Source organism: Pyrgilauda ruficollis, unplaced genomic scaffold (genome assembly GCF_017590135.1).
Source record: "Pyrgilauda ruficollis isolate IOZ18807 unplaced genomic scaffold, ASM1759013v1 scaffold71, whole genome shotgun sequence".
Lineage (NCBI taxonomy): Eukaryota > Metazoa > Chordata > Aves > Passeriformes > Passeridae > Pyrgilauda > Pyrgilauda ruficollis.
The window spans coordinates 724,656-749,493 of NW_024528933.1; the positions used below are offsets into that span (position 1 = coordinate 724,656).

At 38.1% G+C, this 24,838-nt stretch overlaps 1 protein-coding gene across 1 annotated transcript in view; it reads left to right on the plus strand.

The window, feature by feature from the left end:
- The first annotated feature begins 201 nt into the window (after positions 1–201).
- Positions 202–24,838, plus strand: part of SLC24A2 (solute carrier family 24 member 2) — a 105,590-nt gene continuing 80,953 nt past the window's right edge. The window contains exons 1-2 of the mRNA XM_041485524.1: positions 202–326; positions 1,938–2,991. Of these exons, the coding sequence (XP_041341458.1) occupies positions 2,080–2,991 (912 nt within the window). The 5' untranslated portion in view covers positions 202–326; positions 1,938–2,079. The remainder of the gene's footprint in view (positions 327–1,937; positions 2,992–24,838) is intronic.

Here is a 24,838-nt window from a genome sequence, read left to right on the forward strand (position 1 = left end):
TCCCCGTCCCCATCCCGATCCCGCTCCTTCCCGTGCCCTGCCGAGCGTCCGCGGGCCGGCGCGCAGCGCAGCGCAGCGCAGCTCCGGGTGAGCGCCGGCGGAGTGCGCGGGCGGGGGTTGGGCTGCGGCGGTGCGGGGACTCCCATCCGCAAATTCCCGCCTCCATGGGCGGTACCGGCTGCCGGGGGGCGACCGGTGCCCCGAGCCCCCGGTCGGTGCCGCCGCGGCTCTCCGCTCTTGGGGCTGGACCCGCTCTCCTTTCGGAGGTGGAAAAAGTTTGTGCGGCGCGGCGCGGAGCGCGGCGGAGCGGAGCGAACTTGGGCTGAGTTAGGCGAGGCTCTGCGGCATCTCCGCGGGGGGACGGGGAAGAAGGCGGGGCGGCGGGGGGCTGCGCTGCGCTCCGTCGGGGTCTGGGGTCCGCCGTGTCGGGAGCGGTCTGTCTGAGCTCTGCTTTGCGAGTGCCAGGGCAGGGGACAGCACCAGCGCTTCTCCTGTATCCCGTAATGGTCAAGGGAGCGCGGACACCGGCCCGTCGCCGCCTGCTGTGCGCGGCAGCGGCGGTGGTGCCGTTCCGGTATCTTTCCTGCCAAATGTTTTTGTGGCAGTCCGTCGAGTGTTAACTCTGGGGTGGGAGATAAATATCTCTGCTGTGCTACTGCATCTTGCGGATGAAGTATGTCTCTATGACATCTTAGTGTGGAAACTGTTTGAAAAAAAATCAGGAGAAACTGAGAATGACTTAATAACTTCTAGGGAGATAACTGCATGTAATAACTGTGATCCTGTATTTGAGAATACAAAGTCAGTTATTCTGCTGATCGATAGAGTGTTCAGAATTCAGCTACTGCTACAAATGACTTGAATAAGAGAAGTAACAAAGTATTTTTGGGGAGTAATTGTAAAGACTAACATTCAGTTTTATTGAGAAAATGTCTTATATTTTGTTTCATATAAAATACAACTAACTGTGAAAGACATATATGTAAGTAACTTCTGCATTACAAATGTTCTTCAAATTCATTAACCAAAACACCTGTTATTATCTTGAGATTTTTTTTCCCTGTATTAGAAGTGCTCTTAGTCAAGAACGCTCATCTCTGGCATATATGAATAGTCATTCTTGCATAATTCCTTACCATTTCATTTGTTTCAGGATCTTGTGTAAATTTAAGCAATTTTCTTAAGTATTAGTAAGAGAAGCACTTCTAAAAGGTACCACATAGGTATTCTTAGTAACAGCCTACATTTATTTCTGAATGCATGACATAAATCGAAACAAAATGAGGGGAGACTGGAAATTTTGTCTTGACTCATCCAAGACAGTGTCCTAAGCTCTGATCAGAAGGAAACCAAGTTTTCTCTATAAACCTGAGTTGATTTTACAGTGGAGCTAAAGAAACTCTGATTTCAATCCTGTTCCAGCATCAGAGTGTTCTACTTACACATCAATGACTGTTGCTCTGTGCACACGTAACATTTCAATTAATGCTGCCTCAGCTGCCTAAAGGTCTGATGAGATACTTGTTAGCACTTTGATTGCTTTTCCTGGCACTGTTGTCCCTGCGCTTGGGATTTGGACATTACATGTTCATAGTGGAAAGTAATTAAGCAGGTAATAATCTTTGGTGTATCCCTTAAAATAATAGTTTCTTCATTTTTGTGCAACATCTGGGGATGGTTTTTGCCTTCCACTAGGATTTTTTTTTTGTCAGCAACTGAGGAGAGCAGTGGCTCAGAGGCATATGAGAGGCATAAAATGAGTGTTGGTAAATTGTTATCCACAGGGTTACTGCTTAAACAAGCATATGATTGCTGTGTCTGGTGGTATATGTTACATATTCTGCTTCAAATTTTAGATTCGAGCCCAGTCTGTAAAATGCTTTCATAAGTTTCTAATCACTTCCTGTTTAACTAATATCAATGTTTGTCCTTTTAAGACGAATGAAGAAAATACATCCTGTGAAGAGTAAAAGTACTTGATTCTGGGAAGACTCTTACAGCACTTCTAACTTCAAAGCTGGAGAAAAGTATGAAGGAACAGTCCATCTGACTCCCTCAGCATCTTGCACAGAACACAAAATGGCTCTTCAGAAAAAAACTGTTGTTGGTGTCTTGGAGGAGTGGTGTTTGGCGGAACCGCTGTTCGGTTGCAGGTGGCACCAGAATGTCAGGAAAAAACTGAGACTGATACGAATTGTAGGGCTCCTTGTCAGTGTAGTGGCCATTAGTACTTTCTCGCTTTCAATGAGTGCCTTTTTCAAGATGGAACCACATAGCATGGCGCTGGTCAGCAGCCTAGATAGCCAAAAGCTGGTGCATGGGCACAAAAGAACTCTCTTGGATTTCACAGAACAGAATGAAAATGGCACTCCAGATCCACATGGGCACAACAATGAAACAGATGATCATGCGAAGGGAGAGTACCCCGAGGACCTTTTCTCTCTTGAGGAGAGAAGACAGGGAGCAGTGATCCTCCATATAATTGGAATGATTTACATGTTTATAGCCTTAGCCATAGTCTGTGATGAGTTCTTTGTTCCTTCCTTGACTGTCATCACTGAAAAACTGGCCATTTCTGATGATGTGGCAGGGGCAACCTTCATGGCTGCTGGTGGGTCAGCCCCAGAACTCTTCACTTCTTTGATAGGAGTGTTTATATCCCACAGCAACGTTGGCATTGGTACAATAGTGGGATCTGCCGTGTTCAATATCCTATTTGTTATTGGAATGTGTGCTTTATTTTCTAAAGAGATCTTGAACCTTACTTGGTGGCCACTCTTTCGAGATATGTCCTTTTACATCATTGACTTGATCTTGCTAATCATCTTTTTTCTGGATAACTTCATAATGTGGTGGGAAAGCATAACACTCCTGACAGCATATTTTTGCTATGTGACGTTTATGAAGTTCAATGTCCAAGTAGAAGAATTGGTGAAGAAATTTTTAAACAGGAACAAGGTTGAGAAGGTAACAACAGATGCTGAAGGAAAGGTTGGTCAATTTTTAGTTGAATTATATGTACTAATGTCCTTATAAGTGATACGTCCTTCTGTAGCATAAGGGTTCTAATACAGTACGGTAGTCAATGTAGAAAAGTTGCATGTTTTGCTCAAATGTCTTTTTGTTTAATCAAACCGATGTTATTGAAAATAACAAAAAAAATAGCCTTCTAGTAAATCAATAGCTTTTAACTCCAGAATTATCCTGATCACATAGAAAGCAAGAAATAAAATGCCAGCAAAAAGACAGAAACCTTTACTCAGCATTTTGGCATATTTGATGAGGTCTGAGCTATTTTTTCCCTAAGCTTTTGGATTAAGCAGTGACAATATCAGGGGAGGATCTTGTGACAAAATTTGGCTTTCTAAAGACTTTCAATGCACTTTCTTCCTCAGAGAAGATGCAAATAATTCAGAACAGTATACAAAGGTATTTTTATACATGTTTTTCATCTATGGATGCTGATAATACAATTTAACTTTCTGTTGTAATTAGTTGCACTTACATGAAAAAAACTCATGAAAAGAGTGACCACAGTGGCAAGAGTCATAGGTTCTCTGTTTAAGAAGGATGGTTTCCCATATTCTATTTGCAGCTATGCAAACTAATTTTTGTCCACAAGTATATAATGAAATTTATGCACAGAGGGCTTGTTGAGTCTTCAGCAATTACAATAATCTTTTAAACAGCTTTCCTCTTAAAGCAAGCAATATTTAAGGGACCTATGAAGCCGAGCTGGTTAATACTTATGCACACAGCAATATGTTGGTTGGAATGTCTGGTTTTATATAACTTTGGGTATATTCATCAGATAAAGTTTGATTATGCAGTAATTATTCTAATTATCAGGACCTAGCTGCTCACTGTTCTGTTTCTTTTGTTTAGCAGTCATATATGAAGTAGTTCAGAAGAGGCATAATCCACCAATATAAGTGCTCAGGCACATAAACAGGATGACAGAGACATACCAGAGCAGGATATTTTAAAAGGTGTGACAGACACATTCAGTTTTAGGGCAAACCAAGAACCACCAAAATTAAAACCCAAAAAAATATCATTTTTTTCCTGGTATTCTCTAACCAGTTTCTAATCTGTACACCTACTTATAACTTTATCTTTTCCTTTTTGTTTTTTTCCCAAAATCAGCATGCTCATCTTTGTCTTTCTCAAAATGCATTACTGGGATTTTATAAGTAAATGAAAAGAAGAGTCAATACCAACAAAATACTTACCCTAATTAGCAAGGGGTTCTTTAACTACATTAGTTGGTTACAATAAATAATTATAAATAATATATAATAAATAATATATAAATTAGTTCGTTAAATAATCTAAGAGTTCATAGTGCACTGTATGTCCTTTGACAGCTAGTGCTAAAAATATGTGATGACAGAAAGACTATGGTATACAAAGCAATCTTCATCTGTCCAAAACTGGACAGAAAATATAAATCTGTAATGGGTCTGAAGCAATTATCAATATGAAAAGCAACTGCCGTGTGTTGTCCAGGCTACAAGGTAAGGGAAAATAGCTCCCTTAGTGCTTAATTATTTTCGGCTGAACAGAAGAATAAATCACTTGTGAGCCATATTGCACATTATTTATATTTGAAGTACTCTAGATGGAGTTGATTTTAAAAGGATACCTTTAGGACCACTCATTTATTGTTTAACATTTTAATTACTAAGAGTTTGTTCATGATACAGGTACACAGATTTCAGATGGGGTGAAAAAATCAAAAATTGGCTACTACCACAAGCTTTTGCATTATATGTTTCATGAAAATAATTTTCCTGAATTAAATTTAATTAAAATGATAAAATAATGTATTCATAAATCATTGAAGGGTGAAGAAAGATGAAAGATGTTCTAATCTTGTTGCAATTTAGCAAATATGTATTTTCTGCTTCCTGGGAAAAATAGCTTCTCAGGGTGTCAGACCATGTTTTTACTCCATGAGCTATGCTGTAAAGACATATTTTTGAATATTCCACTTACTCTTTGAAATGATAAGTCATTGTGAATTATTTTATTCTTCAGTTGACCAGCATTAAGCAGGACGAACGAAATTATTTTCTTATAGCAAGGATGTCACAGATTATATTTGTTGGATAAAATCTCAGTGAGGTTCTGTCTTAATTTATTTGCTGTTATTGGATTGCTTTTTAAATAAAAAATAGAAAAAAAAAAAACCACCAAAAAAAAAAAAACAAACCCAAAAAAACCCTAAAAACCCCCAAACTATTACATGTAGTCCTAAGCCTTATAGAGGTGCTTAGGACTTTCAGCATGAAGCTATTGCTTAAAGCAAAGAATAAATTGTTTTTATAGTCTGAGGTCTGGTGCCTTGTAGTGAATGCAATGCATATGAATGTTTATTTCCTAAACTCTGAGGTTTATAAGTATCACAGAAGTGATAGTCTTGGCTTTCGGAGGTAAAAAAATATTTAATTCCTACAGTGTTAACTGTTAGCCTAGATTGCTCCCACTCATCAAGAGTGTGTATGTACAATTGTATGTATCAAATTAGTATACTGAACACAGAATTTGCAATCTCAGTTTTTTCTGATGGAAACTTTTTCACTCTCTTTTCCCCCACTGAGCCAGAGAATTGCTAGGCAGCTATCTGGAGCTGGGTGTGTTAAAGTCTCTTGAAATATTTTAATTTCAGGACAGTAGAAAAAATTCTCTTTCCTCTAACCAAAACTCCCTCTGCCTATCTGTTGTTGATTCTGCTGCTGCCAAACTGGCAAGTATTCTGCTAAAAAAGCATGTGTGTCATATTTACCTTTAAGACTGTTGTAATCTGAAAGCAGCTCAACAAATTTGAGAAGTCTAAATAAGGCATCATAAAGCTGGATAGTGAAGGGTTAGGTGGCTTATTAAGTACCAAAGAGTAGAAAACTGATCAGATGAGAAATCTCTTGAGGTACTAAAATGTGTTTTAATGTTAATTTCAATGCTTTTATTCTCAGTTGACTTGGGAGGTTGAAGAAAATTTTACGTTCTCAAGGACAGTATTTCCCATGAGGAAAGTCTTTAGATATTAACTGATTTTTTTGTCTAGCTTTCATTTGCTGTAGGTGTATTAAACAGATTTCTGGAATGCATGTGTATCTCTGTAGATGCCTTTTAGATTCCTATCCCCATTCTTAAAAATTAAAGTACATCTTTTTGTACTAGAAGACTGTGACTATTTGAACTTCTGATCTTATTTTCTTTAGTGTGTTGGCTGCTTGTACAAATGTGAATGCAGAGAGAGTACTCTATACGAATTCCATTGTGCTCACCATTTTTCTTCACATGCTATCAAACATATACAGGATTATTAAAGTGACAGGTTGAGAAAATCTGGTAGCTTTAATTTTCAGAACAATTTTGTGGCACTGATGAGAACAGACTACAAATCTTTTTGCATTTAGAGTTCATAGGGTTCACTGGCAAGGCTCTGTTTGAACTGTGGATAGTTCTGCACCTCATGCCACCCCTTAGGAAGCCTGATGGCAGTCTGATACTGATGAACTCGAGAGATCACTGTGAAAAGGATGAAAAAAAAGGAGGATAGATGAAAAAGCAGGACAGCATTAAAAGACAAGATAAAAACCAGATGGTTGAGTTCTACAGTGTAGGATGGCGTATGGCATAGGCAGATCAAGATGCGTCCCTACAAGTCACACTGGATGGGCCCTACAGTAGTAAGTGCCATCCCGCTGCTGGATATCCCCAGAAGTCCCTTCCAGCTTAACTTATTCTATGGTATGATTTTCATATTTTATGTAGCTGTCCTGCAAAGAACAGAGAGGTAAGGACTGAGGTGGAGACTTTGGTGTTAATTTGGTGTCTTCCTCAGCTGAGCAAAGAGATTTAAAAATGTAAGCCTGAAATTGATTATAATAGACAGGAAGAAGAAAACAGAAGAAGCTGATGGACAAATGTCTTAAAAATAAGACTTTTTTTAAACTTTCTGCTAAGATTTCAGTCTATTCTTCATCATCTGTGTTGGTGAAGATATGTTGAATGTATTAAGTCACGTTAAAACATCATGTGGAACTACGTTTCAGTTTTTAGTACTTCTTTCCCTTTGATGTAGCATGGAGATCATTGCAGAAATGCTTGAATCTGATTGTTCAGTAAATAATTCAAAACAGTTCTGTTTGGCAACTAGGAGAACAGAAGTGGGTGGTGCAGGGATATTGTGCAATGACATCTGTTTCACTGACAGTACCATTTTAGATAAATAGCTTATGGTATATACAAGACAGTTGCAGTTTTTCTACATTTACAGAGAACTGCATGAGCTATTTTTACCAACACAGCGTAACTATTATTTTATTGCCAATTTTGTTGTCTTAAGAAACTTGAATAGCTTGTGTGTGATATTTTAAGATGCACATTGATCTCTAGTGTTGCCACGGTGTACTTAATGGCAGTATTCGCATTCTAAAGGAAAGTAACAGTATTTTAGATACTTCTCTGCTTGGTGGTTGTATTAGCACTGCACATGCACATTCACTATTCTAATGTCTGATCTAATATGTGTTCAAGGTAAAACCCAAATTACCTGCATGAATACAAGAAAAACTGAAACTTCCTTTTCCAGGACTTCTTAATTTTGAATCAACAGACCCAGTAACTGTAACTCTATCCATAGAGTAACCTTTTTTTGCTCACTACCAAGAAAAGATTTTTTTTTTCATAGTTTTCATAGTTCATAGTGTTTAACTGTTCTTAGGAAGATTTGACTTTTATTCTAGGGACATTTCTCAGTTGGTCTACTTGTGCAAGCATGTGTGTGAATACAGAGCTATGAGTATCTGGATCTTGCAAGGTAGCTGCATTGTTTTAACTACATGTTTAAAACATAAGCCTCAGCACTGCCATTGAACTATCTATCTCTTGTTTAGATATATCTCTCATTTTGTGTCATGTTTTATCTGCTTTTATTCTTTCAGAAAACTTTCAATCTACTTCTGTTTTAATTTAATGTTACTCCAGTAGCACTAACTATGAGTTAATTTGCCTTGAGTTTTTAGCATTGTTGTTTCAATTTAGGACTATTAATTAACAAAACCATAAGCTGATACTTTACATATGGAACCATTACTGCAGTGAAATGGATACTATTTTCAGTTTCTTTTAGCACTTCTCAGTAATTTATTGATCACAAAGCAATGCTTATAGTTCTCACCACTGGAGTCTCTTGGTTTTTTATGTATGTACTTTCGTAATGAGCAAAAAGTAACAGCAAGCAAATGTAGTGTAGATTAAATGCTCTTAACACATGGCCATCCACTAACATACCGCCCTTGTTAAGTATGATGGGAAAAGGAAGTCTAGAACTGTGCCACCATTAATTAATAGCAAGGGGAAAAATATCCATCAATATATTTAAAAATAAAAAGCATCTGTAATTAAAAAGAAGTCAAATGATACATCTTAGAGGCTGTGCAAAACCAGCTGTGTTGGTTCACCGTGTTGTGTTCACCAAATGTTCACCATGCTGTGTTTCAGAGCTCCAGACATGGTTAAATTTGTTGTGGCAGAAGCTGTACAAAGAGAGGAAATCAGGGGACTTTATAAATGTTTTTTCCTCCATCATCTCAGTTTTGAATACTTAGTTCCAGATCCTTCACAGAATGTGAGAGCTATGGGAGACTGTAGGTGGAATTTCACCCCAAATCGGTATACCAGACCTTAAAATATCAGCCAGTTTTGGGATGCTTAATCTCTGGAGTAGCTTTACTTTAAAATCAAAAAGAGGTTCAGAAATCTGTTTTTTGCTTACAGGCTTGTTCAGATGTGCCAGACACAGGTGCAGCAGTATGGTACTGCTTTTCCATCTGACCCATATTCCTCTAGTTTTTTCCCCAAGATAGTCCTCCAGTTTTACCTCTCAGGTAAATATTTAACAGAATCCAAAGGCTTTTACAAAGTCCTGAGATTCTGGGGATGAGAGTGCTCAACTTTTATGAAATTACATATAGATTTCCCACATTCCCTGCCCATTTTAAGTTGGTGCCGCACTCATAGTGTAGAATTTTTGAGAGGCAAGGCACAGCTGACTCCTCTGCTTTTTTGGTCTTGTTTTAAAAGGCAATAGTGACCACTTCACAATGTATGTTTTAGACTCCACAATATATGTTTTAGGCTGTGGATGTGGGATGTGGGTAGTGGAAGCTGCCCTAGGGCAGTGCTTGTTGCAGTGTTGAGGGTGCCACATTTGGAGTGTGTGATGCTCTGAGCACTGCTGACTTCAGAGTTACCTTGACCTTTCTGAGTGGTGACATTCTCCAGGCAGCCAGCACTACACTGCCAGGGCCACAGGCCAAAAAATTAGGTTTGATGAAGTACTTCTTCCCTGCTAATGATCTGTTGTTTTGTTGGTTTTATTAGCAGGAGTCGGTTCTCCCCTGCCAGCTGTAGAGGTGTGAAAAGAGCTCTAGTGTGTCATTTCTCCTCTGATTTTTTTTCCCCAAGAATTCATGGATTTTGCTTTTGTAACTATAGAATAAGATTATAACCAATTTGAATTTTGTAGTGGTAAGGGATAGTGTGTTCACAACAAAGAGAGCCCTGCCATAAAAGTGATAAAGAAGTGAAGATCATGAAAGTTCTTAAAAAAAAAGGTATGTGCCATGCTTCTCTTGGAAAGATCTGTGTGGGATGAATGAGTATTAAAAATGTTTTATACATGGCATTTAGAACAGATGGGAAGATGTATCAGAGATGAGTGTAAATGAACAGCTGTAAAACCTGTAACTCTTAAGACATTCTATCTAACAACCTATTTTTTACTGTTTATAAAGTAAACTTCAATATAAAAAATAAAACTTCCTTATTTCTCCCCAGACATGTACCAAGTTTTTTTTCTAACCTGCAAATGGTGACTAGTGTGATGTTGATAACTCTGTAAAATAAATGATGTTTCCTTCACCTTAACGTAGATCAGCCATGTTTTATTTAAACATCACTTTTTATTATATAACTTAATGGCTGTTTCCATTAATCTTTACAGCTGTACATGTGCTATTGGCACAAACCAGAGATTCAAATGCTTTCTTGGCACTGACAAGTTTTTTAGAACCTACAATGACAAGATTGACCAAATACTGGGTATTTGTAATTAATTTATTGTGCACAGATATGTATCATGAGATATAGGTGGCTTAGAAAAAGAAAGGTAACTAGTTTTGTGATTTTTTTTTTTTTTAATTCAAAACCACTTATTAGGTACTACTGAAAATCACTATCTTCCTTTATCAGTAGAAACCAAATACCTTAATAATACTTAGCTGTGCATTTCAAAATGCTGGAAATTTGGTCTCTGAAGCAGAATGCCTTACAGAATGCTCCTGACTATTGTTCTGAAAGAGGCACATATTATTTTACTATTTTTAATTTTCCTACCACAGTAATTAGATGATAACCTGGTATCCCCTAGAGTAGGTGCTTGGATAACTGTATGAAATCACAGTTTCCTTCCTCAGTGGAAAGAAATTCATCATGGGAAAAAGATAAATTTGATTCACATATGATTTGTAATGTATACGACTTTATGTACAGTTAGCATACCATCAGTCTTTTCCTCCTCATCCAAGCTGTCATTGAGTTGCTGATTATTTATTAAACATAGATGTCCAAGAGGTGATTTAAAGAAGTAGCTTATTTCTCTATATAATCTTGCAATAGATCTTCGCAAGTGTCATCAATGAAATATCTGGTAGAAAGCAGCACCTTTTTGTATTACAGGATCTAAGTCAAAACAGTATTATTGATGCTCTATTTTGATTTTGGGGAAAATAGTCAGGTCAGATGGTTTGGATTTAGTTTGGCCTTGTTGTAAATGTATATTTGAAATTCTTGCAATTGTATTGTTAAGTGCGGGTCAGTGTCAGAGGCAAACTGAAAATCCTAAGTTAGAGCAGCCTTAGGGCATACTTTTGGCAAACAAATTGCATCTGACAGAATATATATTGTAGTACATTACCACATTTTCTTATTTTACAGGCAATACCTGTATCTTTGAGGAAATTAGTTATTTGCTCTCATTTGTGGTTTGTTCATTTACCCGTGTTCTGATCTGAAAAAAGGAAATGAACAAAATGCTGTGTTGGAATAGCAGCCACTGCCTTGCTGGTAACAGAAGTGGGCCTCAGGGCTGGGGAGAGCAATGAGAATTCAGTGTGTTGATCATGTATTTGTTTCTGCAGCAGGTGGAGGTTTCAGAGCTCACGTTGCTCTGAAGCAGCTTTATCTAGTGGTATAGCTACTGCCCTGCCCTAACCACTCACTCACTTGGGGTGATTTTACTGTCCCTGTCAGGTACAATTTCGTCAGGGCAGCTCAAAGAACAATTACGTCCAAGTTACTGTGTTTTGCACTGCTCCATAGCTATTCCATTGTCGTCCATATTGTGATTTACATGAACAGCCATAAATAGCTTGGATGACTTCCTTTACGGTGAGTGTGCGAAAACAGGCTTAAAGGTGTGTCTGTGCAATTTTATCAAAACTGCTATGAAGTCCTACTCTTAAGGGAATAACTGATTGAGCAAAATGTTTTCCTCTATGAGGAAGAATAAAGGTAGTAGGGAATTTGTACTAGAAACTGTGCTGACAAATTAATAAAAATTTTTCTGAGGAATTAATCCTGCTTTATCACCTCTTAACTGCTTAATGCTGTGAGTCTAGTCTGAAGTCAGCAGTAATACCAGTGACATTTATTGCATAACCAGCTAGTGTAAACTCTTCACCCTCTCACATTGCTGTAAAACACCTCTAGCTGATATAGATCACTGAGGAAAAGGCACGTCTGCAGTCGCAGCCTGTGTTTGGTGACCTTCAGGGCATCATTTGAGCCCGGTCTAGTTATGTAGACTTTTGCCTAAGGGAGAAGGTTGAAGTTTGCAGGGTTTGTAACATTAGAGAGCACCTCTTTTGGGATTAATCAGGTGTTAATTTTGTTGTTTGTTTGTGCTGCAAGCTTTTATCAAATTACTTATTAAGGTCCATCTATTGCTACCAGGCACAATCACAAAGTTATCATTTAACTAAAAAATTTACGGCAATCAAATGTTTGAGTGGAAAACCCACAGATTTTAGAACCCCAACAATTTCTTTGTTCAGGAGTTGTTTGAAATAATTCATATTATTAGTTACTTATGGATTTTTAAAGTCAACTAAAATAATTTGGAAGCATCATACTGTCTTACAGCTAATTTTGTTTCAATATATTTTCATTTAAATGTTCCTGGTTTTCTGCTTTATTCCTAGTATTAATTGTATTTATTCACACAGTTTCTTTTAATTTAGAATGTTTCTGGGTAGAAGCATATTCTGTTTGAAGTCTTCATCTTGGCTGAATGCTACAGTGATATAAATATTATTAAATACTCTGCAAAGTCTGAGTTAAGAAGTGGTTAGTGTGTCCTCTCTATATTGCAAATGCTGGAAAGCTGTTAAGTTTTCCAGATCTGAATGAGTTTTTTGGAATCAGATACAGCAATGCTAGTTTATCTCCAGAAGTCACAGGCAGAATACCTGAGTCTCCTCTCAAAACTCTTGGCAAAATTCTTTTCAAATTTAGTCTGAGAATGATCCTGGGACTACATTGCAGAGGAATATTGCCGTTGTTTTTGTGTTCCATTTCTGAAATAAAATCACTACTTGCTGCCGCTCCGAACTAGACTCTGGACATTGCAAGGAAGTGATTTTGTACCCCTTTGATTGTCTCACTGTCAGTCTGTACCGGAGCCATTTCCCGTCCGTGTGTGTGTGTGGGCACAGCTACGTGTGCATGTGCATGGGAGCACACACCGGCAGTCTGAAAGGCGCCACGCAGGAGGCAGATCAGAAATGGTGCAGCTCTCTAGGATGGTCACTCGCACGCTTCCTACACCATTTCACCTGTCTTCTGCCTAGTAACCCTTTTCCGTAAGACTCACTCAAATATTTAGAGTTTGTGAGCAGCACATTCCTCAAAGGATTTTTCCAGGTTAGTAATTCAGAGAAAAATGTCTGTGTTTTCTTCTTAAATATGGACTCTTTCCAAGCAACAAACAACAATCCTGCCTGAGGCCGAGCACACGATGTACTGAACTATGGACATATTTTAGTGTACCTAAAGTATCACATTAGTGATTCTTTATCCTGTACCTCTACAGAGATAGAAACAGGTCTACCTCACTGTACTGGGATGATTTCTTGCTTTACAGTGAAGTAATCATGATTTGATTCTATAATGGGAATGGCCTATGATGCTGTTCTTTGCTACATGAAATTTCATGCGGAGAAAAGGCATTTATTATTTAGGTGAAAGGCCAACAGTTGTAATTACAGTAACTAAAACTTGTTTCATAAGTAAGAAACTGTGCAGAAAGTTGAGGTGAGGATATATTACTTTCTTCATTTAAAGTTACCTGTAAAGTGTAAGTCCTTTTAAGCAAAGTAATAGAAATGTTTCTGCACCCATTCCTTAATTATCTCCTACATTTCCAAATATATTAGTAATTATTTACAAATATCAATCTTAAAAATCAGTATTTTCAAAACACCATAAGTGTTTCCATAAAATATAGTGTTTATATATTTAGCATTAAAAAAAAAAAAAAAAAAAAAAAAAAACAAAAACAAAAAAAAAAAAAAAAAAAACAAAAAACCAAACTAAAAAAAAAAAAAAAACAAAAACCAAAAAAAAAAAAAAAAAAAACAAAAAACCAAACTAAAACAAACTAAACCCAAAACAAAACATGCCTCTTCTTTTTAGGGCTGTGGGAAATAAATGTTGATTTATAATCTCATACATAGACATGTGTGAAGAAATACAGACTCTCATCTTAGTAACAGCAATGAGCTTAGTAACAGGCTGGACTGAATTGCAAACTCATGCCTTAGCTTTGGATTTAAGGATCAAGATGTGGTTCTCTCTTTCATTTAGTTGTTTTAGAAACCTGTGGTTTTCAAGCATGATAGAACGTTGTACAGTGTACTCTAGGAAATTTTGTTTCTGGTTGTTAAATTGGATTACTGTATGCAAGAAAGAAAAAGATCAATGTATTGATGGCAAAATGGTCTTGAGGCAAAGCAAGAACATGGTGACATCTGAGAAAAAGGTGGTCAGACTTGGTGGAAAGAAACCAGACAGCATACATAAGGCTCTCATTTTGTATCATGCTGGTTTTGAAGCATCTTGGTAAGCATATCCTCTTTGCCAAAGCTGTAAATGTTAGTACATTTTCTGCTTAAGAATTCTTCCCATCATTAACATTATTGTCCTTCCTTAAAATGTTAGGAAGGATAGTAGGGAAAAAAGTCAAATGGAACTTGAATAAATATATGTACAGATTTTTATAATTGCAATAATTACTTTGTTTTCTTCTTTTGTGAGGAAAAGGACTAAACTCAATGAAATGTAGCTTTAAAGTTGATGACAAGTTTTCCTGTTGATTTTGATGAAAGTGAAACTAAGTCCAAAAGTCAGGACATTGACATTTATGATCTGGATGCTTCTCTGATCTCTGTGTGCCACTGTATGATTCCAAGCCTCTGAGTTGCTCTCCTTCTGTATTAAATCATCGCTAGCAAACAAAGAAAGCAATTTCTTTTGCACTTGTAGCAAGCAAAACAGGCTTTATCAGCTTCCTTTGCCCTTGGACTCAAACTGGAAAGGGACATTCAGTATTTCACAGCATGATCTGTCCAGTCATATGGATTATTGATAAATTTCAAAGCAATTATTATGTAGTGGGATCACAATTGTCTTTTCCCAAACCACTGCTAGAAACCACTGCTGGTTTCATCCTTTTTCAGAGGTCTGTCTCTCAAGGGGAAGAGTGGGCATGGGAAAAGTTAAATTCCTTTCCGAAAGGTAGGGAAAACTATTAGCTATTTTGTTGATTAGGTACACATACAGGCACATTTTTGTGAGTGATCAAGTGGAAGGAAACTTTTCTCTGTGAATTATGTGTTCTTCATATAGAAAACTACTCTGTAAAAATATGAAGACTAATTTTCAGATTTAGTTGATCTACATTCAAAATTACCAGTGAGAAGCTCAAAATGTAGACAATTGCAGAACCCAGCTCTTGGCTGCAGATTCACCTGGCTTAGCTGTGCTGCTTGACCTATGAATATAGTCTCCTCATGTTACTTATGTAATCACTACAGAGAAATGGGCATTTTTATAGTGTCATAGATTCACTGAGGTTGGAAAAAGCACTTAAGATTACTGAGTCCAGCTGTTAACCTAACACCGTCAGCTCTACCACTAAACCATGTCCCTAAGCACCACATCTACACTGTTTTCAAATATCTCCAGGGATGATGGAGACTTTCCTGGGCATCCTGTTCCAATGTCTGACCCCCCTTTCAGTGAAGAAATTTTTCTTAGTACTCAGGTGCAACTTGAGGCCATTTGCTGTTGGCCTATCCATTGTTATTTGAGAGAATAAAATGGTCCCCACCTGGCTACACCCTCCTTCCAGGCTAGTAGTGCTAGTGTAGTGAGTGGTAAGTCATCCCTGAGCCTCCTTTTCTCCAGGCTGAACAACCCCAGCTCCCTCAGCCACTCCTCATAGGACTTGTGCTCCAGACCCTTCACCAGCCTCGTTGCCCTTCTGTGGACACCCTCCAGCACCTCAATGTCTGTCCTGCAGTGAGGAGCCCACAGCTGAGCACAGGATCTGAGGTGCGGCCTCAGCAGTGCTGAGAACAGGGGGACAATCACTAGCCTGGCCCTGTGGCCACACTATTGCTGTACAGGCCAGCACGCCAGGGGCCTTCTTGGCCACCCAGACACACATTGGCTCATGTTCGACTAGCTGTGAACTAATGCTCCACCACCAGGATCTTTACTGTAATGTTTGATCCTCTCCTGACCTGGAACTGGGCAAAAATCTGGGCTATCACTCGCAGCAATAGATCGGTAAAACCTGAAAAGCTGTCTCCTGTGCTTTTATTGCAATACCATGAGTAATTACCACAGTGCTGCCTTTTCTAAAACTTGGAATTACATCAGGTTGTGTGAGGGTAATAGCCTGATGTCATTTAGCACAGGGTCACCTTTGAGATACAGGTAATTTGAAGTTACTGTTTTTCTATGCCACGAAGAAAACAAAATGCTTACATTTAAGTGTTAATCTAGTCTGTGGACATTTAATTTGCTCTCTTTTATTCAGGTCAGTATGTAGATATTACATATGGTTTCAAACAGGTACTTGGGGCAAATAAGGTATTAAGTGAGTCTTACTGTTATTTATAGAGAAGTTATTGGCACTGCAGCCACAGACACTGTTAATGTACATGTTTCATAGCAGATTGTTCTGGATTATCTTTTTTTTTAAAATGAGGCATCCTTTTAACTTTCATAGAATTACAGTATTGGTGAACTACTTAATCCATTATTTAACTGATCAAATTTCTAACCGTCCATGTGGATGACTGAGCATTTACAACAAATTAATGAAATTGCATAGAGCTCCTAAAATAGCAAGGAAACCCTTGTTAGGATCCAGCAACTCCAGCTTCCCATGGAAAAAAGAGTGGTTAATTATAAAAATTCAGATTACATTGTTCTTGCTCCATCTGCTTATAGCTGGTTTTGGGTGTTTTTTCTTCACAATTAAATGGTAATTGTTGTTTTCAAATATTTCACAATTTAGTGAGGGAACAGAGCCTGCTGTAAGGAGGTGTGTACATACAGTCCTTAACAAAAGGAACTCAGTTTGCCGTCATGGCTCTTTCAAGCTTGTTTGTTGAATTTCAGCAAGTAATTGATTTTACAATGTCTCGGATCTTCTCACAGTTGTAAAATCCTATGCCTGCCTTATTCATTTTGTGAAAAAGAGTCCAAACCCTGAATGTCATTGGATGTCATCTCATTAAAATAATCAATTACAACATCTATGTGAAACAAGAAGATAGTGACATTTCACTGATGAAATACAGAGCATGTTTCTTCCTGTTGCAGTGGTTCTGACCATCACCCTATTTTGACATTGTGAATGAATCGTCAAAGTAATGATTACCCTGTCACATCAGTGTAAAGGTAAAAGAATAAGGCATAAGTGGAGGAGATTAGTATTGAGAAATGTGTATTTTTTCATGCCACATTTCATTGTTGTGCCTGTGTTACTTCATCCACTGATACTGTACCATACATATCTATTTGTCATGAAAAACCTAAAATTTACTATCTTCCGTTCGCCGATCACCCCTTTGAGACATGAGTACCTTCTTTTTAAATTTAGAGGGTGGGTGTGGGGGATTGGCCGATGGTAAGCCTCAGTCCCTGCTCCCTGATCTCTTCTAGGGCCAATGCTGTTTGCAATTTGTTCACCAAGCCTCTTAGAGCAAGGGAAGAATAAAGAAAACCATCAGGTTTTGGTCAAGGAGCCATTACTTACCTGATTTCCTAATATGTTGACATTTCTGCTCCAATGTGTCAGCTTTGTCAGATGCTGTCAGGGACTGAGATTGTTGCATCGCTGTTTCCAAAGTGTGGGCCAAGAAATGCTTTCTCTCAGCAGAGAAATGCTTTCTCTGTGAAAGACCACATAGCAAAGTGCATCTTGACATCAAGAGCAAAAGGATCTGTTCTTTCAACTCCAAATGTCAGCCAGGGATTGTGCACTGCAGAGAGCTGAACAGCTGCATGGGACTGGCTTTCTGCTCACAGTAGATGGATATCAGCATTGTTGGTTTTAATGGGTTTTAGATAGATTCAGAGTGCTAGAAGGATATTGTATAGTTGCAGCGTATTCTGTGTAGAAAGTGCTGATCATTATGATGTTGTTTGGCATCAAATGTTGCAGAAAAATGAAGCAGTATTTCCTAATTCATAATGATGTCCTGTACCTTTCCGAGTTTTTGTATTGGAGGGGAGCTCTACTGCCCAATATTAACCCCTCCAGCAAGGGGAATTTTGATAGAAACACAGTTTTTCTAGGCTTGAACGATTACTATAGTTCTCCTGATATAAGAAGCTTACTTAAGTTCATGAAAATATGTGGGATGAATATAAAGCTGAGTGTTGAGTAGAACTGCTAATTTATGTGATCAGAAATAAGTATGGAATGTATCTGTGTTTATGAATTTTACTTTTGATAAAATGCAGCACCATTTCCTGTGAAAAATGCTGCTGCCTTTTTCAGTTTGCTTCCAAAATATGGTGCTGCTATATTGTCTGCTGGTGAATTTATTCCTTGTAAAATGCATGAAAGCTTATAAAAGAAATACAGGAGACATGTTTTCCATCTGATTGAACTATGTGTGGGGACTTCTGGCAGAGCTCTCCCAGGCCTGCGGTGGCTATTCCATTGCTTTTGGTTAGTTCCACGTGGGTACTGAATGTCCAGGGAAGGATGAACTCTCCAAACTGGAATTTAGGAGAAAACCTTTTGTTCAGATGACCAGTAATGTTAGATTACAATATTGACAAGCTAGGCTTCTTATCAGCACAAACAGTCATGCTTCTGATGTTAGCCAGTGTTTTTCTTCAGCAAGATTGCTAGCTTCTCCAGTGCAGGATGTATGCCAAAAATACACTTCTCATGAAGTAAACTGCTTTCATTAATTTTGCTATCACATTAATCCTGTTCAAGATTATGAAAAGGTGACTGCATTCTTTCAGAAAAAATTCAGTCAACCTTGTGTGGGTCAGGACTTCTTGTAGGAGTTGACCATTTCCACCCAAAGTTCATGGCCTGTTTTTTTTCCTGTTTCACCAGTTATGACTTTGTTAAGTACAAAATATAGTTAACAAAAAAATTTGTTATGAATGGGATATGTGAAAGCAAAGTAATACTTTACTGAGTCTAATTCGTTATCCTGTGAGTCAGGAAAGAACTGTTAGGCAGCTTGTATAAACTTTCAACAAAGCTGTATCTGAATGAAACTAAAAAACAGCTACAACCTTGAAGCATTAGCAAGTCTAAATTGCTATTCTAAATTATGCTTCTAACAAGCCGTAGAACTAATCATGACACACATATCAGGGGATCACAGGTTAGTAGCCGTAGAAATGAACAATGGTTTTCTGTTGTAAAATACACATATCAGGAGTTGTTCAGAACATTTGTATGTGCTGTGGCAATTAGGAGTGTTAAGGTTAATATTTCTGCTCATGTTGTTAAAAGATGAGCTGAGGACAATCAAGAGAGGTTCAAATGCCAGCTTTCATAGTGTGCAGTATTTTTCTGATAGGTGTGCAGACACATTTTATTTGGGTCCAAGATGCACCTTGGATATGCTGGCTGTCTGTTAGTGTAATAGACAAAAGTAAGTATTAAAAGTATGCCTAGGGCTTTTAATCTCCCTGCAATGACAGCAGAGGGTTTCTGCTTACCAAAGAGGAAAAGTCAGCATAGGCAAATGTGTGTGTGTTCCTGCTGTGATGTGCTCCCATTACATGCTAGTCCTTGAGCAGAGAAATACATAAATAACAGAACAGTCCGTACCTTTCCTCTTTTTATGTCTGTATTTAAACCTGCACAAGAACATCTAGTTCTCAGAGGACAGTTCCTCTGGAAGAACTTGTTACAGCTGCAGAGATTAAAACAGTGATGCTACTCGTCACACTTGCCCCAAATAGATTTAATGCTACAGTGATAATAACACCAGTTCTTCCACAATTAAAAACTTTCTCTGTGTATTAAGAGACTGAAGTCAGGATGACAATGTGTAATAGTGCCATCTGGTGACCTTCTTTCAGATTGTGCAGTGAAAATATGTGATTCAGTATAAGGCATTCCACTTAGGAACACAAGCCTTTAGATTTAATTTTTTTGATTCAAATTCCTTCGAAATTTAGAGGTATCAAGAGGATATTTTATTAACCCATTAGAGATAGATGAGGGTATGCTGTTTAAGCATGTATAAAAAATTGGAGTGTTTGTTTCTCTAGTGGTACTGATATTGAAAAAATACAATTTTTACATATCCTGATAGGCATATGAGTCTTCTTGCTTCAGCTGAGAACTGTGCTACCCATTCAGTTTGGTGAGGAATTCAGACTATTCTTAATACACTGTTTCTTCAGCAAGCCAAATGACACCTCCTGTACAGGCCAGCGTCGCTGTTGCTGATTAGAGCTGATCTGTCATGGCATTTGTCATGGGGCTTAATCTCCTGTGGGAGCAGCAGATTCTCCACACTGCTGCAAGCATTGGCTCTCAGTCTCTTGCTTGATCCTGAGCTAATAGGACTGAAGATCCTTTTCAACTTCTCAGCTGCTAAGAGCCACAAAAAAATAAAAATACAACTCCCTAGCTTTGCAGATGGATTGCCTGGAGATCTCTGTACCCCTGCTGGGCCTACTTAGAGACAAGACATGAAATCTGATAATGCATCAGATAATTGCTCAGCAGCAGCTGGAAAACAAAAGATCATCTTTAAACTTTTTCCTAAATATATTTCCCATTTTCTCCACCTTCTTTTTTCTGAAGCAGGGCAGAGGTAAAGGAGACATTGTTGAGATCTGAAGTAGAAGAAACTATTGCATGTACACTGTTATTACTATAAAATATGGTATCACATTTCCTGCTCTGTAATTATAGTCATTTGTAATAGGAAATGACATTCACCTGTCTATACAGATAATTAGTTATCCACGCTTTGGGCCAGAAAGTACCAAGTCCCATCACAGATCAGTCATCAGGTATATTGCATACAGCAAATAAGTTCACATAAAGGCCCAGATGTATGAGGGGTGATTTTCAGTAGGTTACCAATATTGCAAATATGAACAGAAATGTGCAAATAAATAAGAACTTTTAACAGGCAAGACTATACTTACAAACACTATGATTTTTTTTTTTTTTTTTAATGGCAGTGGTAAAAAATAGTACTGCAAGGTACACACCAGCAAAAGTATTTTGTGCTTCAAGTCCTTAAATTCTGGAAGTCAGATGCCTGTGTTAAATTTTGTAAGCTTGAAAGACAAGATGAATGTAAGTTCTGTTTTTAGCTTTCTTTTGTTATTGACGAAGTTTGATTGAATATATTGCCCTTCTGAGCACAGAGACTGTAAGCAAGCTTATTGAAATAAACAGCTTTCATTAAAGTATCTCTAATGAGGTTCTCCATTTAGAATCACACCTGGGTTGAGGCTTACCTACCCCTGGAGATTGTCCAGACTCAGCCCACCCCAGGCAGCTCAGCTACTATGGGTCATGTCACGGCCATACCTGGTTGGACTTAGGAACCTCAAAGGAGAGAGGATCCACACTGCCCTAGGAAATCTGCACCTCTGTTTGACCACCCTTATAGTTCAAAATAATTTTCTTCCAAAGGTTAAGAAAAATTTCTTGTATTTCAGTCCGTGCCATTGCTTTCTGTCCTTTCCCCGGGCGCTGCTGAGGGCGTCTGGCCCCTTTACACCCTTCTGTCAGGTACTTACACACAAGTGAAAGCTGTCCCTGAACCTCCTCTGCTCCAGACAGACCAGGCGCAGCTCGCTCAGCCTCTCTTCCTATGACATGATCTGTTCTGCCTACTACCCTGAACATCTAGAATGGAAGCAGGCAATTATTTTTTCTTTCCTATGGGCAAATTCAAGAGTTCAGCCTCTTTCCTGAGGCTAAAACTGTCAGTATTTTAAGGAGCTATTTTCATGCTGGGTATTAATTTTCTGTGTTTTTTTTTGATCCCACCATTAATTTTATACAGAATGCCCTCACATTTGTTTTGTATTTGAAATTAAAAGGAAGAAAGGAGATTAGGCTTGGTTACATACACTGCATCAAAGTAACCAAGTATGTATCAAGCAGAATTCTTGGTGGTAACCTCCAAGTCCAAAGCCTCTACCTTTTAGCCAGGGCAGCATGTGTTTGCACATTGTGTATTAAGTTATAAATGCTCTTTCCCCAGATCAATGTTTTAGATTTTGCAGAATGAATTCATTCCAGTGTGTTTCAGCTTAAATAACTGTTTGGAAAGGGCTAACTTGCTCTGCACAGCATGAGGTCTGGGAGCATTATATGGAGAGATACTTTAATGTTGATCTGGACTTCTTGCTGCCGATTTGTAGTATCGTAGCAAAAGCATCAAAAAATGAGTCTATGGAGAGGCGATAAAAGAACTCATTAACTGATGTCCATCAAGAACATGACACAAGCCAGAATTGAACAGGTTGTCCTTCTGATGCAGATGAAATGTGGATGAGTAGGAAATGCAGTACTTTTCTTACAGGGCCAATACGTAAAAGGTGTTTCTTGAAAATGCTTAAGATATGCTATTTTGTATATAGCACAAACCTATTCCTGCAGGTTGCTTTGGCTGTCTTGCTTGGGACAGCCTCTTGCTGAAGAAACCTTGAGTAGTGCAGAGATGAGTTGCTGAAAGAGACTGAGTTGAGCTTGAGAGATTGATTTTTTGGACAAAAAACAGGGTGCCCTAAAGCACCACTAATGCCAAATTCTAGAAGAGGTGGTGTCCATTATAAGATTCCTTTTATATCTCTGATTTCCCTTGTTCCATGAGCCTGGTATGAGATATCTTTGCAATTATGACAAAACAAGTTTAACTGAGAATAAACCTACTTTTTTTTTTTTTTTTTTTTTTTTTTTTTTTTTTTTTGTGTGTGTGGTTATATTTTAAACCATTCAGCCTAATGGCAGCATCGTGAAATTTTGCCTTTTTTAAATTGTAGACACTTGTATGAAATGGCAACAGTTAACATTTTGCTTGCAGAATCATACCTTGGTACCTGGCCAGCCATAGGAGAAAACAGATGAAACAATGATGTGACTGTGTTCTGTAAGCAATTTTTTTACCTACTCTCAAATCTTATAGAAAAATGTACCAATCTCTGATGAACTTTTATTCAGGCACAACATAAAGAACTAAATGAGTCGTTTGATTACTTTGTCATGATGAGTGTCACAGTGGAAACCAAACACCTTCTCTGTCAGCAATCTGAAGTATCAACTAGGACTAACTCAATGGGTCTGTTTTCCATAGAAATGACATCTCATTGAAAACTTGGACTTCCAAGCAGTTCTAAACAGCATTAAAATTCAGAGGTCTGCCCAACACGTCCCCCCATTTTTTTTTTTTTTTTGGTTGAAATTACTTGTAACAGAGCTTGTTCCTGAGAAGCTGATATTTTTCTTATGATATGAAAATGAGTTTATTATCACCTTTATTTTATCAACTGTTTCTTCCACAGCTTATTTATCCTCTGAGTCTCACAGATTAAAATACTTTATACTGTATTATCAAAATACTTTATATACTTTTATAATACATTATATTTACTCACAGTTACAGCAGCATTTAATTTTGGAAGGCAATAAAAGTACATAGAAAGCCACATGTGCTTGCTTTCATGTACACTAAGATGAGAATTATCTGGCATAAGACTCTTGTAGATGGATATTATGACTTGACTTTCTCTATAGTCCATGGATAGAAGTAAATGCATCTGCAATGCTTATCTATGACAAAAATTCCTGTGTTGCACCAAGAAATTGTTTTTTTTTATTTTGTGATGTGCAAGGATACTATAAAGGTTCATCAGAGTCATATTACTACATTTAAACTATCTCAGTGACCCGAGCAAAGTTTGTCTATAATTATGTACTCTCTACAAGGAATGAAATGTCAAGGAATTTCAGGGCTAATTTCAATTCACTGAATCGCTCCAGTATCAGCTGATTTCCTTCCAGTTACTGGACCACGTCTGACAGTCCCCAAATGTGAACATCCTTTCACATAAATGTGATAATCGAACAGGTATGTGAGACATGAGGTGAGGTGCAATGGGGTGCTGCACCCCACCTTTTTAAGGTCTGCCTTATTGCCCAGGAAGACTCCTCAGACATGGCTTCAGAAACAGTCCTCAGAAGAGTGATCAAGGTTGCTAATACAGGATTGACCTGTGTCTGGGATTCTTTTAGCTAGCAACCATGATGGGCAGGTAGGACACAGTTTTCTGGCTAATGTGTGGCAGGTATTAGGATCACATTTCCATGAACCCTTAAATCAGACTGAATTTCAGTTATTGTAAGAAAGTGGTAAGTACCTTCTCTATCTAAATCACAGAGCCACAAGGATTTCAAGAATTCACAAAGATTTACCATCCCCTTTGTTCCCTAGCAGAAAGCACATCACCACATCAGGAGGAGTAGAAAGGATTAAAATAATTGACTAGCAATGAGTGACTGCTGAATGCAAATTGTAAATTATCGAGAGGTGGAAGAGGGAGTAGAAAAATCAGCTGGTAGATTGTTGTAGCATTGCTATTTTCTATCTTCTGTATGCTGATGATTGAAAAATTTCCTCAGTCTTAGTGAAAATAGAACTAGTTTACAGACGAGTTAAACAAGATGAATGGCAGGTGTCAAGCACAAGAGTTAATTTCAGTTGTAATGAGTAATTTAGGAATGGGCAGGAACATTGGCTGTTGTGACCTTGGCTGAAATAGACACACACAGCTGTTTACTTATTTCAGGTTTTTCTACTCACAGCTTTATGCCTATGTCCTAAATACGGAAGTATTTATAAGAAATCCTCTGTAGATACAACCGTGCTTAAATTTCCATAGATATGACAGCACACTATAAGCACTAGGACATGATGCTGAGAGCAGTGGAAACTGTGGTTTGTTTATGTCTATCTCACCAATACTCAGTGCACTGTAGTGGTTTCAGCTGTCTGCAGCAGCTTGCTGTGGCCTAGCAGTGTTCTTTGCATTCAGTAATCAAGGGGCAATTTTAAAGCAGTTGCCTTGTTCAAATGTGGTAAAATTTATATTGTTCTAGCAGGGAGATTTCGCTGTGTAGGAGGCCTCACTGAATTAGAGCTAACTAGGCATGCTGCATAAATTACAGTGGGACCAAGTA